This window comes from Paroedura picta, chromosome 5, assembly GCF_049243985.1.
Source record: "Paroedura picta isolate Pp20150507F chromosome 5, Ppicta_v3.0, whole genome shotgun sequence".
Lineage (NCBI taxonomy): Eukaryota > Metazoa > Chordata > Lepidosauria > Squamata > Gekkonidae > Paroedura > Paroedura picta.
The window spans coordinates 44,861,740-44,875,704 of record NC_135373.1 but is presented as its reverse complement, the minus strand read 5'-3'; the positions used below and the strand labels follow the sequence as shown (position 1 = coordinate 44,875,704).

General features: G+C 46.8%; 1 protein-coding gene across 1 annotated transcript in view; it reads right to left on the bottom strand.

Annotated features, from left to right (window-relative positions):
- Positions 1–454: 454 nt before the first annotated feature.
- GRHL3 (grainyhead like transcription factor 3) overlaps positions 455–13,965 on the bottom strand; it is a 58,331-nt gene continuing 44,820 nt past the window's right edge. Inside the window, exons 16-17 of the mRNA XM_077337621.1 lie at positions 12,967–13,031; positions 455–1,439 (exon numbers count right to left, since the gene is read on the bottom strand). Of these exons, the coding sequence (XP_077193736.1) occupies positions 1,325–1,439; positions 12,967–13,031 (180 nt within the window). The 3' untranslated portion in view covers positions 455–1,324. The remainder of the gene's footprint in view (positions 1,440–12,966; positions 13,032–13,965) is intronic.

The window sequence follows — 13,965 nt, the reverse complement described above, 5'->3', positions numbered from 1 at the left end:
TAACAACCCCAAACCCTACAGCAGAGTTTTCACACTCTTCCTGGATCTTCTAGGGCAGGGGTAGTCAAACTGCGGCCCTCCAGATATCCATGGACTACAATTCCGATGAGCCCCTGCCAGTGTTCGCTGGCAGGTGCTCATGGGAATGGTAGTCCATGGACATCTGGAGGGCTGCAGTTTGACTACCCTTGTTCTAGGAAGTATATGAGCAGGTAACTAGCAGTAGGTTATGAGCTACTTGTTGGAGACTCCTGGCAGATAACATAACCCATGGAGGGGCTTTCTGGAGGGGGCCTGCCTGAAACACACAGTCACGCTACTAAGTACTTCCCTGGCAGTTACTTTGGGATTGGTTCTGCTAGTTTTGCTGGGCTGCAAGCTCATCACAGAACCACGGTCTGTCTCACCAGTTTGGCTTTAAGGACATTCAAACAAAACCCTCCAAACTTCACACTGATGCTGCATCAAAGACATTTTTTCTCTGTCTCTGAGTCTTTATTTCCATAGAATATACAAAACAAAAAGTTACAAAAACGGACAAAAGCTAGAGACAAAAACCCACAATCAAACAAATTCACTGGGGAAATGTGAAGCAGCCTGGTTTTGAAATGCTCTACCTTCCTCCACTTGTTGTTCAATATAAAATAAAGTATATTTATACAAAGACATACACACCTTATATATATATATATATATATATATATATTTATATTTATAAAATACCAAAAGGAAATTGGAAATGTATAAAACAGTCACTCTAACCAGGCACTTCTCTTAGGAGCTATTTACATCCAGAGTTGGCAAGGCAAGGAACAAGGCAGTGAGATTGTGTGAGTGTGTGTGTACGCGCCTCTCTTATGGCAATGTTCAAAGGCAGTTGTGAGAGTCCCTTCGGATCCAATTGGATGGTAAGGCACAACAGGCAGGTTGGTCTTTTCCCCATCATTATGTCTCACACCTGCCTCAACAACTACCTGAAAGAACGCGCTGATTCCCTGAGTGTGAGACTGTGGAAGAGGTCAGAATTCATGGCCTGGTAGAGGTGAATATTATTAATAATAATTATTAACAACAAGGTATAAAATATCAGCAACGACTCAACAGAGAGAAGTTCCACATTCACAGTGGTCATGGATGATATAAGTAGGGCCCCTTGGCCACCAGAGCCCTGCAACCGAGTTTCTCTCTCTCTCTCTCTCCCCCAGTGGACCTATGCTCAAGTCCAAGGCATGGAGTCGATGGTTCATGCTGGGGGTGGTGTGGGCCTGTCGAACTCCTCAGTTTATCAAGTGGCATTTCTGCAGCTACACAGTCTTTCGAGTCCTTAGAGCTCCTTGAGGATCACTTGGAACTTGTCTTCAGCCTCCACCACATCAAGTAAAAAGGCCATGTGATTGCTGTAGTGTTGGATGATGTTGTTATCCATATTCACCAGGATCCTGGAGGGGGGAAAGGAGAGAGGAATGGGTGAGTTCAGAGGCATCCATGCCCATCTGCAGAGAGGTGAGTTCTACAGCATGTCTTGGGAGACTCAGATTCAGATCCCCACTCTGGCAAGACACCTGGGACCAGTCTCCCCACCCCACCCCACCCCACCCCACCTCACCTCACCTCACCTCACCCCACCTTTCTCAGCCTAGGGTGGTAATTGTGAGGTTAAAACAGAGGGCAAGAGAATGTTTGAAACTATGTCCCCACTGGGAGAAAAGCAAGGTAATACATATGCATATATCATTTGGCTATGAGAGCCAGCTTGGTGTAGGGGTGAAGAGCTGTGACCTCTAATCTTGAGATCTGGGTTCAATTCCCCACTCCTTCACATGCAGCCAGCAGGGCGACCTTGGGCCAGACCCAGTTCTCTCAGAGCTCCCTCAGCCTCACCTACTTCACTGGGTGTCTGTGGTGGGAAGAGGAAGGCAATCATAAGCCACTTTGAGACTTCTTTGGGTGGTAAAAAGCGGGGTACAAAACCCCCAGCTCTTCTTCTTTAACATGTTACTGAGGCAGGGAGACAAGGGCAGGCTGAAAACCACTTGCTGAATTTCTGACCAATCAGACATTTAAGACTCAGGACTTCCTGGTGCTGACACTCAGTGCTACAGAAGCATGCCAACTCCCTGTTCAAATGTCATCTTAACCAACAAGCACTGCACCCTTTCACACTAAAATGTAAGGAATGCCAGCCACCCCTAAATACAAGAGGGAAAATCCCCAGCCTACAAAGCCAGAAACCAGGTAGATTATCGTCATATTTTGCATTTTCTAAACTGCACAGGGGATTGTCAGCTCTCAGTCCCTCTTCTCTGCACAGAGATGTATTTTGTACAGAATACTAGCCATGGAAGCCATAAGATAACAAAACCCTTGGTAAGAATTCCTCATGTTATTGCAACATTTCCCTGTCATAAAAGGAGAGGAGTCTCGCTTTGTTCAACCATGGCTGCAACCCGCATAACACTGCCACAATGGAATGATTTGCAACTGGTTCTTCCCATGCAGATAGTGTGGCCAGCCTGGGAACCCTCTGGAATCGTGCCTCATCTGCACACTACAGAGATCAGTTCTCCTGGAGAACATGAATTCTTTCGTGGGTGGACTCTACAGCATGGTACCACACTGAGGCCCCTGGCTTCCCCACGCTCCATCCCCAAATCTCCAGGAATTTCTTAACCCCATACTCTCTTTCAGTGGCCAGGGGGGACCCAGAAACCCTATGTGTTGACAAAACACTTCAAGGGGGAAATTACTGTGAAAAAAAGTAGGCAAATCCACCAACTTGTAGATATAGACATATTACAGAATTGCCTTTCGTCTCTGTGACATGAGAAATATAAACATACTTAAACTATGTATATGTATATGTATATGTATATGTATATGTATATGTATATGTATATGTATATGTATATGTATATGTATATGTATATGTATATGTATATGTATATGTATATGTATATGTATGTACCACCTTGCTTTTCTCCCAATGGGGACCCAAGGCAGTTTGGTGTGACTCAGTGCGATTCAGGGCACCCAATTAGAAATCCTACTCTCCCACAGAACTTCCTGGGTGGCCCTGGATCAGCCGCTCCCTCTCAGCCTAACTTTATTTATACCCCATCTTTCACCTTAGGTCCAGCTGGAGTTTACAAGGTTGTTGTGAGGATAAATGTGGGGAAAGGAGACCCTTATGGATTGAGCCGAACATTTTTGAAGAAATGCATCTGACAGACTGATTGGACACAGCTGGATCATATTCCTGGCAGTTTCCTTACAACAGGAAGCTGCTGCTTAGAGGAGAAGGAGAAGAACAGCTGGGGTATTAATACCCTGCTTGTTACTACCCCGAAGGAATCTCAAAGCATATTACCATTGCCTCCCCTTCCTCTCCCCACAACAGACACCCTGTGAGGTAGGTGGGGCTGAGAGAGCCCAGAGAGAATTGTGCATGTGGAAGAACAGGGAAATCAAACCCAGTTCTCCAGATTAGAGGGGGCCACTTTAAACCACCACACCACACCACTGTACATCCAAATGGGACAGTTTGAGAACATCAGACATGCTCGGCCCACATGCCTAACACCTGCAAGCTACCGTGGGTCTGTTTGCAGTCTTTGGCAACGCAGAAATAACGTCCAGTCAACTGCCGTTCTGTCAGCTCCCCAATAGCAGACAGTTTGATGAGTTTCCTTTTGCTGGAGCTCCCCACTCACTTCATGCAGCCATCCAGACACTGTCCCAACAACAAAAGTGCCAAAGAATTCGATTGCCAAATCTCACAAGACTGGACACACAACCTGATAGCACTGTGGTTCTCAACCTTCCTAATGCTGCAACCCTTTAATACAGTTCCTCATGTGGTGGTGACCCCCAACCATAAAATTATGCAAGGGTTCTTTCACAGAAATTAAACTGAAACTGACCAATGGTGTGAAGATCCATTGTTCAGGATTGTATATAAATTGTTTTTCCCCCCTGGGGTTTCTCACTTCAGTTCTGCCTCTTGTCCCACCATGCCGATCTCGCTCTTTTCCGCCTGCAGGAGGAGCGGCAACAGTGCCCCCCCTCACCAAGCTGCTCGCCTTGCCGCAACCCCTGTGAAAGGGTCGTTCAACCCCCAAAGGGGTCCCGACCCCCAGGTTGAGAACCACTGTGATAGTACAACCTGACTAGAGCGGCCTTTCTCCACTTTTTTACCATTCAGAACCCCCTGAAACATTCTTCAGGCTTCAAGAAACCCCAGAAGTGGTGTGATCGTGCAGAATATGGTAGGGAAGCATAGCTGTGTACACACCACTTGGGGTCTCTCCCCTTCCCACCCCCACCAACCCCATCATTGGCCATTGGGGCGGGGGGGGGGTCAGATCACCATGGCCATATATGGTAATGCTTCCCAATAAATGTTTAACAGATTTTAAAAAATATATTAAAAATTCATTAACTCCCACCCATTCAGGACACCCTTCCAGAGCCCAAGGATCCCCAGGGTTTTATGAAAGCCTGGACTAGCGGGACCGATGAATCTAGGGAGGGGGGAACATACTGGCAAAACTTGAACCCACCCATAGCTGGACTCCCAAGCCGAAGGCCTCCGCCTGCCTCGGAGCCTCGTTCCCTTCCTCTCAAGCTCTGCCGAGCTGTGTGGGGCGCACCTTCAGCTCCTGGTTTCCCTTCCCAGCCATAGGCCGGGACTGGGGCCAAGGAAAATAATGAGCTCATCTTCCAAGAATTGATTTTATAATGAGGCGGGGGGTAGACACTTGGGGTGCTTGATCGTATCTCGCTGGCAAGGACAACTTTAAGGAAAGAAAGGCCAAAGGCTGCCAGTGGAGGAGACGGTCCCCCCCTCCGTCGGGGGAGGGGAGAAGGCTGTGGTTTGGTAGAGAGGACCTGAGGCGGTTCAGAGAGACAGCTGTTCCTTTCAGAGCCGTCCTGGAAAACCTCTGCTAGCTGGTTCCCAGGGAATTAAGCTCCCCCCGCCCCGCCTTCCCGGAACAGGAGGCCAGTTCTGCCGATGAAACAGCCCTCCGTCTCTGGGACAACCCGGCTTTGGCAGCAAGCAAGTCCCTGAAGGAGAAGAACAAGCAACTTCTCGCCAGGCTCATACAGATGTTCGTTTTGAAGCACGCCCACCGGCAGCAGTTCTGATTCTCACACTACCATCCAAGAAGCAGGCCTCCAGGTTGTGAGGACAGCCACAACCTTTCGCTTGTAGCAGACAGCCTGGGCAAGGCTTGAATTTGAATCACAGCTACAGCCGTAAATTCACTAGGTGAGCTGGGGCCAGTCACATCCTGCCTCTCCCCGTCTTGTCTACTTTGCAAGGTTGTTGTGAGGATAAAAATAGGGCAACACTCTTGTAGACCATCCTGAATTCATTGGCGGACGAGCAGAGTACCAATTTTATAAAAGGTATATATAAAGGTAAAGTTTAGCTGGGTTTATTAAGGAACGCAAAGGAAAATATTAAAGATCGCCTGTCCTTCCTCGTTGTGAACATGGGATACATTTGAACATAGATCTGAACAAAATGCAGAGGTTTAAAGTCTTCAGTAGTTTATTGACATTTAATCAACTAATCAGCTAGCAATTCTTTAATGGGTCTACAGCCCAACTTGAGACATCACTGAAGGAGGAGAGAGAACAGAGCTGATATAAGCAAAGTTTGTAGTTTAAAAAGAAGAAACAGGAGATGTAAACTGCAGGGTTTTGTTTTTTGGGTGGGGCGATACTGGAACACATCCTTCAAAGAAAAATAATTTAAAACAAAATTAAAAGTATGATAGCCTTATCTAATCTCCCTCCCCTCCACGCACACAACTCAAGGCCTATATGGGCGGCAGGGTGTGTGTGTGATAACGACAGAACTGGAGAGTAGAATAATAGAATTATAGAGTTGGAAGGGACCTCCAGGGTCACCTATAGTCCAGCCCCCTGCAGAATGCAGGAAATCACACCTACCTGCCCACCCACAGTGATTGGGCAGTGATCATGCCTAGATCATCCCCCCTCCTCGGCCTCTAAAAAACCTAGGATCCCTGGCCAGAGATCCTTCTTCTGCTTTTATTTTGGAGAGCACTTTCTATTGTTCTTAAATAGGCGCAAAGAAGAGGGGAGAAGGTATCTGCATCTTTCAATGATGCACAGTCACTGTCCAATAGGCGCCCATGCTAGAAAGAACAGAGACTCCCCCGCTTTTTGTGTTATGTTAACTCTTATTTGACTGAGTTATGGAGGGGAAGCATTTCTGGGAGGTGATGAGTTACCTGCATGGTGGCTTTTTGGCTCTTAAAAGTTACCTGGCACAAATTACTTCACCCTTCTGGTCATTAAAAGGCAGCATTCACTGGCAGGGGACGTGGTGATGACCACAGGTGGCTTTAAAAGGGCATTAGGGTGACTAACTCTCCATTAGAGATTGCTAGACATGGTGACTCAAGGGAGCTTCCACAGCAGAGATAGCATAGCATTGCCAGGAGGCAACATCTGGAAACGCCTTGGCTTCAGGTTGCCAGCTCCAAGTTGGGAAATTTCTGTCCCTTTGGAGGTGGAGCCTGGGATGTGTGGAGTATGCGGAGTGGAGAGAATTCAGCAGGGATGTGATGTCATCAAATCCACTCCTCAAAGCAGCCATCTTCCTCCAGGGAAACTGACCTTCATTGTCTGGGGATCAGTTGTAGATCTGGGACAACTGTGGCTCCCACCCCCTTCTAGGGCAACTTACTAGCTCCTGGGTGAAAGAGGATGCTGGACAAGATGGTCCACTGGTCTGGGTCCTGTAGGCTACTGTCATTAGTTCGCTTTGTCAAAACTGAAGTGCCTAATGGCACCTCAAAGACTAACAAAGGTAACCTTTCGTGGACTGTAGTCCATGGGCTGTAATCCATGCAACCTCTGCTCAGATCAAGCATTGGTAGCCCTCAGGGTGCTGCTAAACAGGTGTTTGTTTAGGAAACTGCCACTGTCCATCAGTCTATTTCCAGTTTGGGATGGCCGTCCCCCTCCCCTTCCCCCCCTTTTGGTTGCTGGCTTGATGTATAAATGAGTGCCTGTACCCACATTTAATTACAGCATACTTGGGATAATGAGCTTGTTTGTACACAAAAGCAATTCACGCCTTCATTGGTGCTTAGCTTGCTGTTTCCCAAAGACCTTCGGCTCCTGAGCTTTCCACTGGGAGGCACGGAACAGGTAAGAGAGAAACTCAGTTTCACTTCACCCCCACCCCTCCCCAGGCCAGAACTTGGGGTGATTTTAGCAAACACAACTTTGTCAGTTAAGTGCAATGTGGGGCGGCAGGGGGGGAATCTACAAGCAAACCCCACACAATCCCTTTTATTAAAACCAGCCAAAGGGGAAAAGAAGATGATTTGCAAGAGAGAAAATATCACAGGAAGGAGGAAAAAGCCCATTGATCCTCACCTTGGCTAGAGAGAACTGACAGGCCTGCTGTTTCTGTGCCCATCCCTCCATCTCCCCCTGGCTTCTTCCGCCCATAAGGGAAGGATCCACAGGCACAGAAAGGCCCGATCTCCTCCTGCCCAGCAATTAGACTCTGCACATGCTCTGAGCGGCATCCAAGTGGCAGGATAAGGAGGCAGAAAGGGCAGGGTTGCTCTGTGCCTTCACACAGAGGCCTGATTCGCGATGCTGCTGGCACAGGTTAAGGAACACTCCCGTGGGATTATGCACATGCCCAGCGTCTCGTTTTGACTAGCCTGGCCTGTGCAAAGCAGCTACATTGTTGGGGTGCAAATGTCAAGCTGGGGCCTGGAATTCTGGAATTTCACCTGATAATAGAGATCACCAGTCCCTGGGAAGAAATGGCAGCTTGAGAGTGCCGACTCTATGCCATCACTTCCCCAGACTCTGCCCTCCCCAGCACCACCCGAAATCTCCAGGAAATTCCTAAGCCAGAATTGGCAAGCTAGTTACATGGCACCCTAAGCCCTACATGAGATCTAAATGTGTAGGGTTGTATACGGCAGCATCCAAATCGGCCGTTCTGCGTCGGCCTGGAACAGCAGATTCAGCCGCCGCACACAACCCTAGTTAGGATATGCAAGATCTGCAGTTTGCATGATTAAATTGAATATTAAAAGTGTCCTGCAGGGGGCATCGGAGGTGATGTATATTTAGCATAGTTAGGTTAGAACAAGGAATTCTAAGCTGTAGCAAGCAAAATTTGCTCAGGGCTCCTGGCCCCAAGGAGATTAAACTGGCCTCGGCCTGATGAAACATTCTTCTAGGAGAAGAGTTGGTTGTTATACCCTACTTTTCACTGCCCAAAGGAGTCTCAGAGCTGCTTACAATTGCCTTCTCTTCCAAGTGAGATCATTGCCCTGCAAGACCTTGAATGGTTCTGCAGGGCTTGCAAGACAGAATTGGTTCATCAGGCCTATGATAGAGGCCTAACAACATCAGAAATGTGCTGGCCTCCCTGCAAGAACAAATGTTAAAAAATCCTAAATTATACCCAGTCAGGCTGGGTATGACTCTCCCTCCCCTTCTCTCCTTTTCAGCTAATCAGAGAATTAGGCATTCATTCATCCATCCATCCATCCATCCATCCATCCATCCATCCATCCATCCATCCATCCATCCATCTTTCTATACCACCCTCCCTTGTGGCTTATAGCTCACAGCTTGTTGTGATGCTAGTTCACTTAATGTGAAGAATTTAAAATCTATTTATTCTGTTTTTAAAACATTCTGTATATTTTATCTGTATTGTATATTCTCTTTTTATATATAATTCTAAGTGTGATGTAGTCTGCCCTGAGTTCACAGAGATAGGGTGGAGAACAAATGTAACAAACAAATAAATAAATGTCTTGATGTTTTTCAAATAATCTCCTCCAGTATCCTGATTAGCTCTTTTGTCCACCCTTCCTCCCTGCTTGTCTCGAGAATGGACTGAATGGATGAAGGCAGTAGGTATCAAGTTATTATGGATAGTTCTCTCCTCTCTTTTCAAAGTTCTTTCTCTTCATAATAAAACAATTTATTCTTTAGGCAGTCAGTGCTTGACCAGATGTGGTCTGGAAGATCCATCATTAAGTAGAGGCCCTCCTGCTGATTAGAGCAGGCTGTCCTCTGTGGAAGAACTGCCTCCCAGAGTTGCCAGGGTGAGAGGGAGGGACTACTCCAAGGTCACACAACAAGTTTCCATGGTGGGGTGGATTTGAACCTGGATCTCCCTGATCCTACCTAGACGGACACTCTCCCCACAAAATTTGCACCTGTGATAGCAATTAGTATATGCAAATATAGTACTCTCTTGTTCCCCTTTTAATGACTCTTTTTCTGGAATCATCCACAGAAGAAGCTGTACATCCCAGATCACCTCAGGCAGAAATTCTAAAACATCTCCTTTTCCTCTTTACAAAAAAAAGGTCTTATTTAAGATCTTCTTGCTCACTCGTGCCTCATGCTTGTTTGTTACCAAAATAAAAACAAAACATAACAATAAAAGCAGTCAAAAGGACACAAGAAAAGAATGTGCCAAGCTGCCATCCTCCCACGGATTCAGCCTCCAGAAATCCATAATCTTCAACTACATTTAACTTATTGATAATCTGCATGGGATCACAATCTGCTGTGCAGTTCTCTGATAGAAGCCACAGCAAAAGGCACAAGAGCCTGGTCTCTTTCCTGGGGACTGGTTCAGAAGGGTTTCCCAGTAGAGTGCATTGCACGGGCCAGGTTCCCCTTTTGTTGGCCATATTGACCTAAAATCCACCTAGCTTCCTGGAGCTGCCAATTTTTTTTAAGCCAAGCAAGTAAGGGAACACAGCAATCGAAAGCCCATTTTCACAAAATCCCATGAATGCTTTGCCGAAAGAGAGAGAGGGAGAAGTAGGAACTAAACCTCCAATCTCCACAATGGGCCAGAGAGCTGCTACAGATTTCCAGACACAACAAGATTATGGGGGGGGGGGGTCAGAAGAGGGCAGGGCCCCCCTTTCCAAAGATTTTTGTTGTCTGGTAAGGAACACCTGGGGAGAGATTAGTAGCCGTCTCACACCTTCCATTGATCTGATTGTTATTCCCCAGTACTGAGAAGAGAAATGTGATTGGGAAATGTTTAACTTCTAACTAGTATTGGGAAGGGGGAGGGGGGCTGTTCAGCTGTTGAGCTGGGAGAGAAATGGGCTAGCGGGGAAAATCTCTAACTACAAAAAAGAACGGAAAAAATCAACTGGCTTATCATCATTTTGTCTAAACTCCTGTTCTTTGGCTTTTTGTGCCTTTAACACGGTCACAGAAGCAAGGAACAACCTGATACTTGACTCACCATTTGAAGGAGGACAACAAGTTTCTAGTCCTCAGGGCTGGGTATGTCAGGTTCTTCTAACTGACCTCAAAATGGTGCATGGTGGAAGAAAGCCAAGCCAAGCAGGGCTTGGGGATGACCATAGAAAAATCTGACCCATCTTCCCCCCCCCCCCCAGCTGAGCTGAGAGCTCTAACTGCCCTGGGGTGGGTGGCCTGGCTCTGAGAACTGATACAAAGGGTGGGCCAGTGTTGTGCTGATAGTTCCACAGCCCGCACCTGCATGTCCCTGCCTCACTTGAGAACATGCTGTAAAACCCCAATAAAAAAAAGATTTTTACTGCCAAAAATGAAGATTATATTTGCCCCAGCAATAGGGTTAACAACCTTCAGATGGTGGCTGGAGATCTCATGGGATTACAATTGATCTCCAGGCAACAGGGATCAATTCACCTGGAGAAAAGGTCTGCTTTGGAAGGTAGAAGTAGCGACATTATACCCCGCTGAAGCCCCTCCACAAACTCATGCTCCACCCCCCAAATCCGTCTCAAAACCAGAGTTGGCAACCCTGCCCAGAGATGTGGCTCTGACCAGGTAACCACCTACACCTTCTGGTTATAGCATTTGGTGCTCATAATTTGGAGCCATCATTCTCACAAGGTACAATTTCCCCACCCCTGCTGGCAGGTTGCTACTCATGTGGAGCAGGGTGGATTTGAATTCTTAGGCAAGAGTTGCAAAACTGATCAGGATTGGGGTGGTAGGAAAGTGCCCACAGGGGCACCAGGCCCCATGTCATTCACAGATAAGCGAAACCCATCAGGCAGCTAGACCTCATTAAGAAGAAGAAGAGTTGGTTCTTATATGCCGCTTTTCCCTACCCAGGAGGCTCAAAGCGGCTTACAGTCCCTTTCCTCTCCCTTAATCCCTCTAACCACAGATAGCTAGTTTGACTCTACCTGGGGATTCTCCAGTCCCTGAAATATCTCCCAAGCATGGTACTTATACTCCAAATCAGCCCTCTTCTCTTCAGAGAGATGTCACAACATTTTCCATTCATTACCACATTGGGACAGCTGCCTAAGCCTAAAGGTCATTCTGATTCTGGTCTACTGATCTGAAGAAAGGCAGGGTGCCTGCAAAAGTGAGCTGGCTTTGGAAAACAAACACTGGTGTCCTGATGTTTGAGATAAAGGAAATCTGTTGTGACCTCAGGCAACTGCTGAGGGGAGGAGGAACAAAATACCCAGAAACTACCGAGTCTATTGCACATACACACACCTGCTAATTCCTTTTCCATTGGAAAATATACTGCTTTAAAAGAACAATCACGAGAACTCCCTTGTAAGAGCATCTTGCCTATGGATGGTGCTTGGATGGGAAACCACCCAGGGAGAGCCAAGCTTGGTGTAGTGGTTAAGAGCAGCAGCCTCTAATCTGGAGAACCAGGTGTGATTCCCCACTCCTCCGCAGGAAGCCCACTGCGTGAGCTTGGGCTAGTCACAGTTCTCTTAGAGTTGTTCTCAAAGAGCAGTTCTCTTAGAGCTCTCCTCTCAGTGGGGTACAAAAAAACAGCTGTTGTTCTTCTATACAGAGGCTGGCAATGACAAAGCACCTCTGCTCATCTTTTGCCCTGAGAGCCCCATGGCCTTAGGATCCCATGAGTCAATTGCCCCTTAACAGCATGCAGTTGTTATTATTTAAGAGCCTCTCAAAAGAGGGGTCTCTGATTTATCTTCTCTTTGTAGGGTTCCCACCTCACCTAAAGGTTACTAGGAAATGTGGGCCTGGGGCAACATCACTGCCTTGCCTCAGTTATACGTGATTAGTTAGATAACGCAAACCCAGTAGTGGCTGATCCTTCTTTGGCCTATCTTCTGATACAGGAAAGCACAACATATTTTATTTGACCCCCACTGCTCTTTTGCCAAGCAGCTCAGAGGTGTAATCGAGACACCTGTTAGGGAAGTAAGCCCAAATGGCCCAAGCAAACTTCCTGGCAGGACAAGGAAGCGGGCCCCGTACACCTGAGCCCCCAAACCAAATGTGACACCCCACCCTTCCAGTTTATGCAGCACCCAGCCTGCACCTAACAGAATAAGCATGTCCCATGTCGATGTGCAATGGTTTATTCAAAAGGGTGTGGAACATGATCTGGCAAGCACCGATTGTTCATAGATACACAGCACATGTCCCCTGCATGAACACAATACCTAACCAAACAACAACCATTGAGGAAGGCTGAAAAAGCCAACACGCGTCTGGTTTCATGTGGTTCATAGGACATGCCCACCAGGAATGTTTGTAAATTGTACAGTCTGACATTCAGACTCTAATGATTTTAATTTTAGAAGCTCACACTATGTAATAATGATTTTATTGTTTCATTTTCTGTAACTTGACCCATTTGACACAGATCACAATTGGGTCAACCTACAACACCTGGATTCCACATAACACATAATATAGCTCTCACCAGGTTCTTAACACCCTAACTATAATTAACTGAAGTGTAGCAAGTCACACACGGTTCTTCCTTGGGTCCTACAGCAAAACCATGGAAGGTTGGTTAAGAGTTCTGTGTAGTCCCAGCAGCTGCCAAGCCCTAGGGGAACACCTGTTGGCTAGCTTTTTCTTTTGACTTCCAACACCACATCTTCTGCACAGAGCAAATGAACCCAAAACATCACTTACCCTCGTTTGCATTTCTTGTACACTTTGTAGATACTCTCTTCAGGCAAGCCATATTTTTCTGAAATCTGGAAAATAACAATGTTGATGTTCTTTAAAACACTCTCTGCATTATTTGTACTAAAGCCCGTTCATTCAAGCCATTGTGCCTATGACCTCACAGGGGACGTTATAATACAGGATTGCCATGAACAGCAGTGTCTCATGGTGATTCTTCTCTACACAAAGGTGTCGAGTCAAGAAAAGCATTTGGTAGAAGCCATCAGCCCCCTCCTCATCTGGAGTTGGGCTTTTTCCACTGGCCACAAAGCTCAGAAGCATGACAGCTAAACTAGGGTGGGACCTGGGGATCCCCTGGAATTATAGGTAGGATTCAGCCTGGATCTCCCTCCCCACCTCCAAATCTATCATGATAGAACGTCATTATTGTTCTTATAAACATTATTGTACATGGATTGTATTTTTGAATGCATTGTGGAAAAAAAATGAAAATAATTTTAACTGGTCGTATGGAGGATCACTATACTGCATTTCAGATGTAAGAACCTAGGATACTAGAATCTGTGGGGCCAGCTGACGCCCCACTGCTGTTTTCCCTCAAATAATTACTGCTTTCAGAAAGGGGCGGAGGAAAAGCCATTCTATAAACTGACAATTGGATCCTGGCTATAGCTGCTAACTCCAGGGTGGGAAATTTCTTGAAGCCTGGAGAATTCAGGGCTTGGGGGGGGGGGTGAACAAGACCTCAGCAGGGTATCATGTTCATCCCCCCAAAGAAACCAAAAGTTGCCACTTTGGGGATGGAACTGGGAGTGGGCAGAATCTGGGGCCATTTTCTCCAGGGGAACTGATCTCTTTTGTCCAGAAATGAGCTGTAATTCCACCTGGGGCCTAAAGCAGACCATTTTTCCAGGGGAACTGAACTTTGTTGTCAGAAGATGAGCTGAAGTTCCAGGAGATCTCCAGGTCACACCTGGAGGTTGACAACCCTCTCCTGGCCCC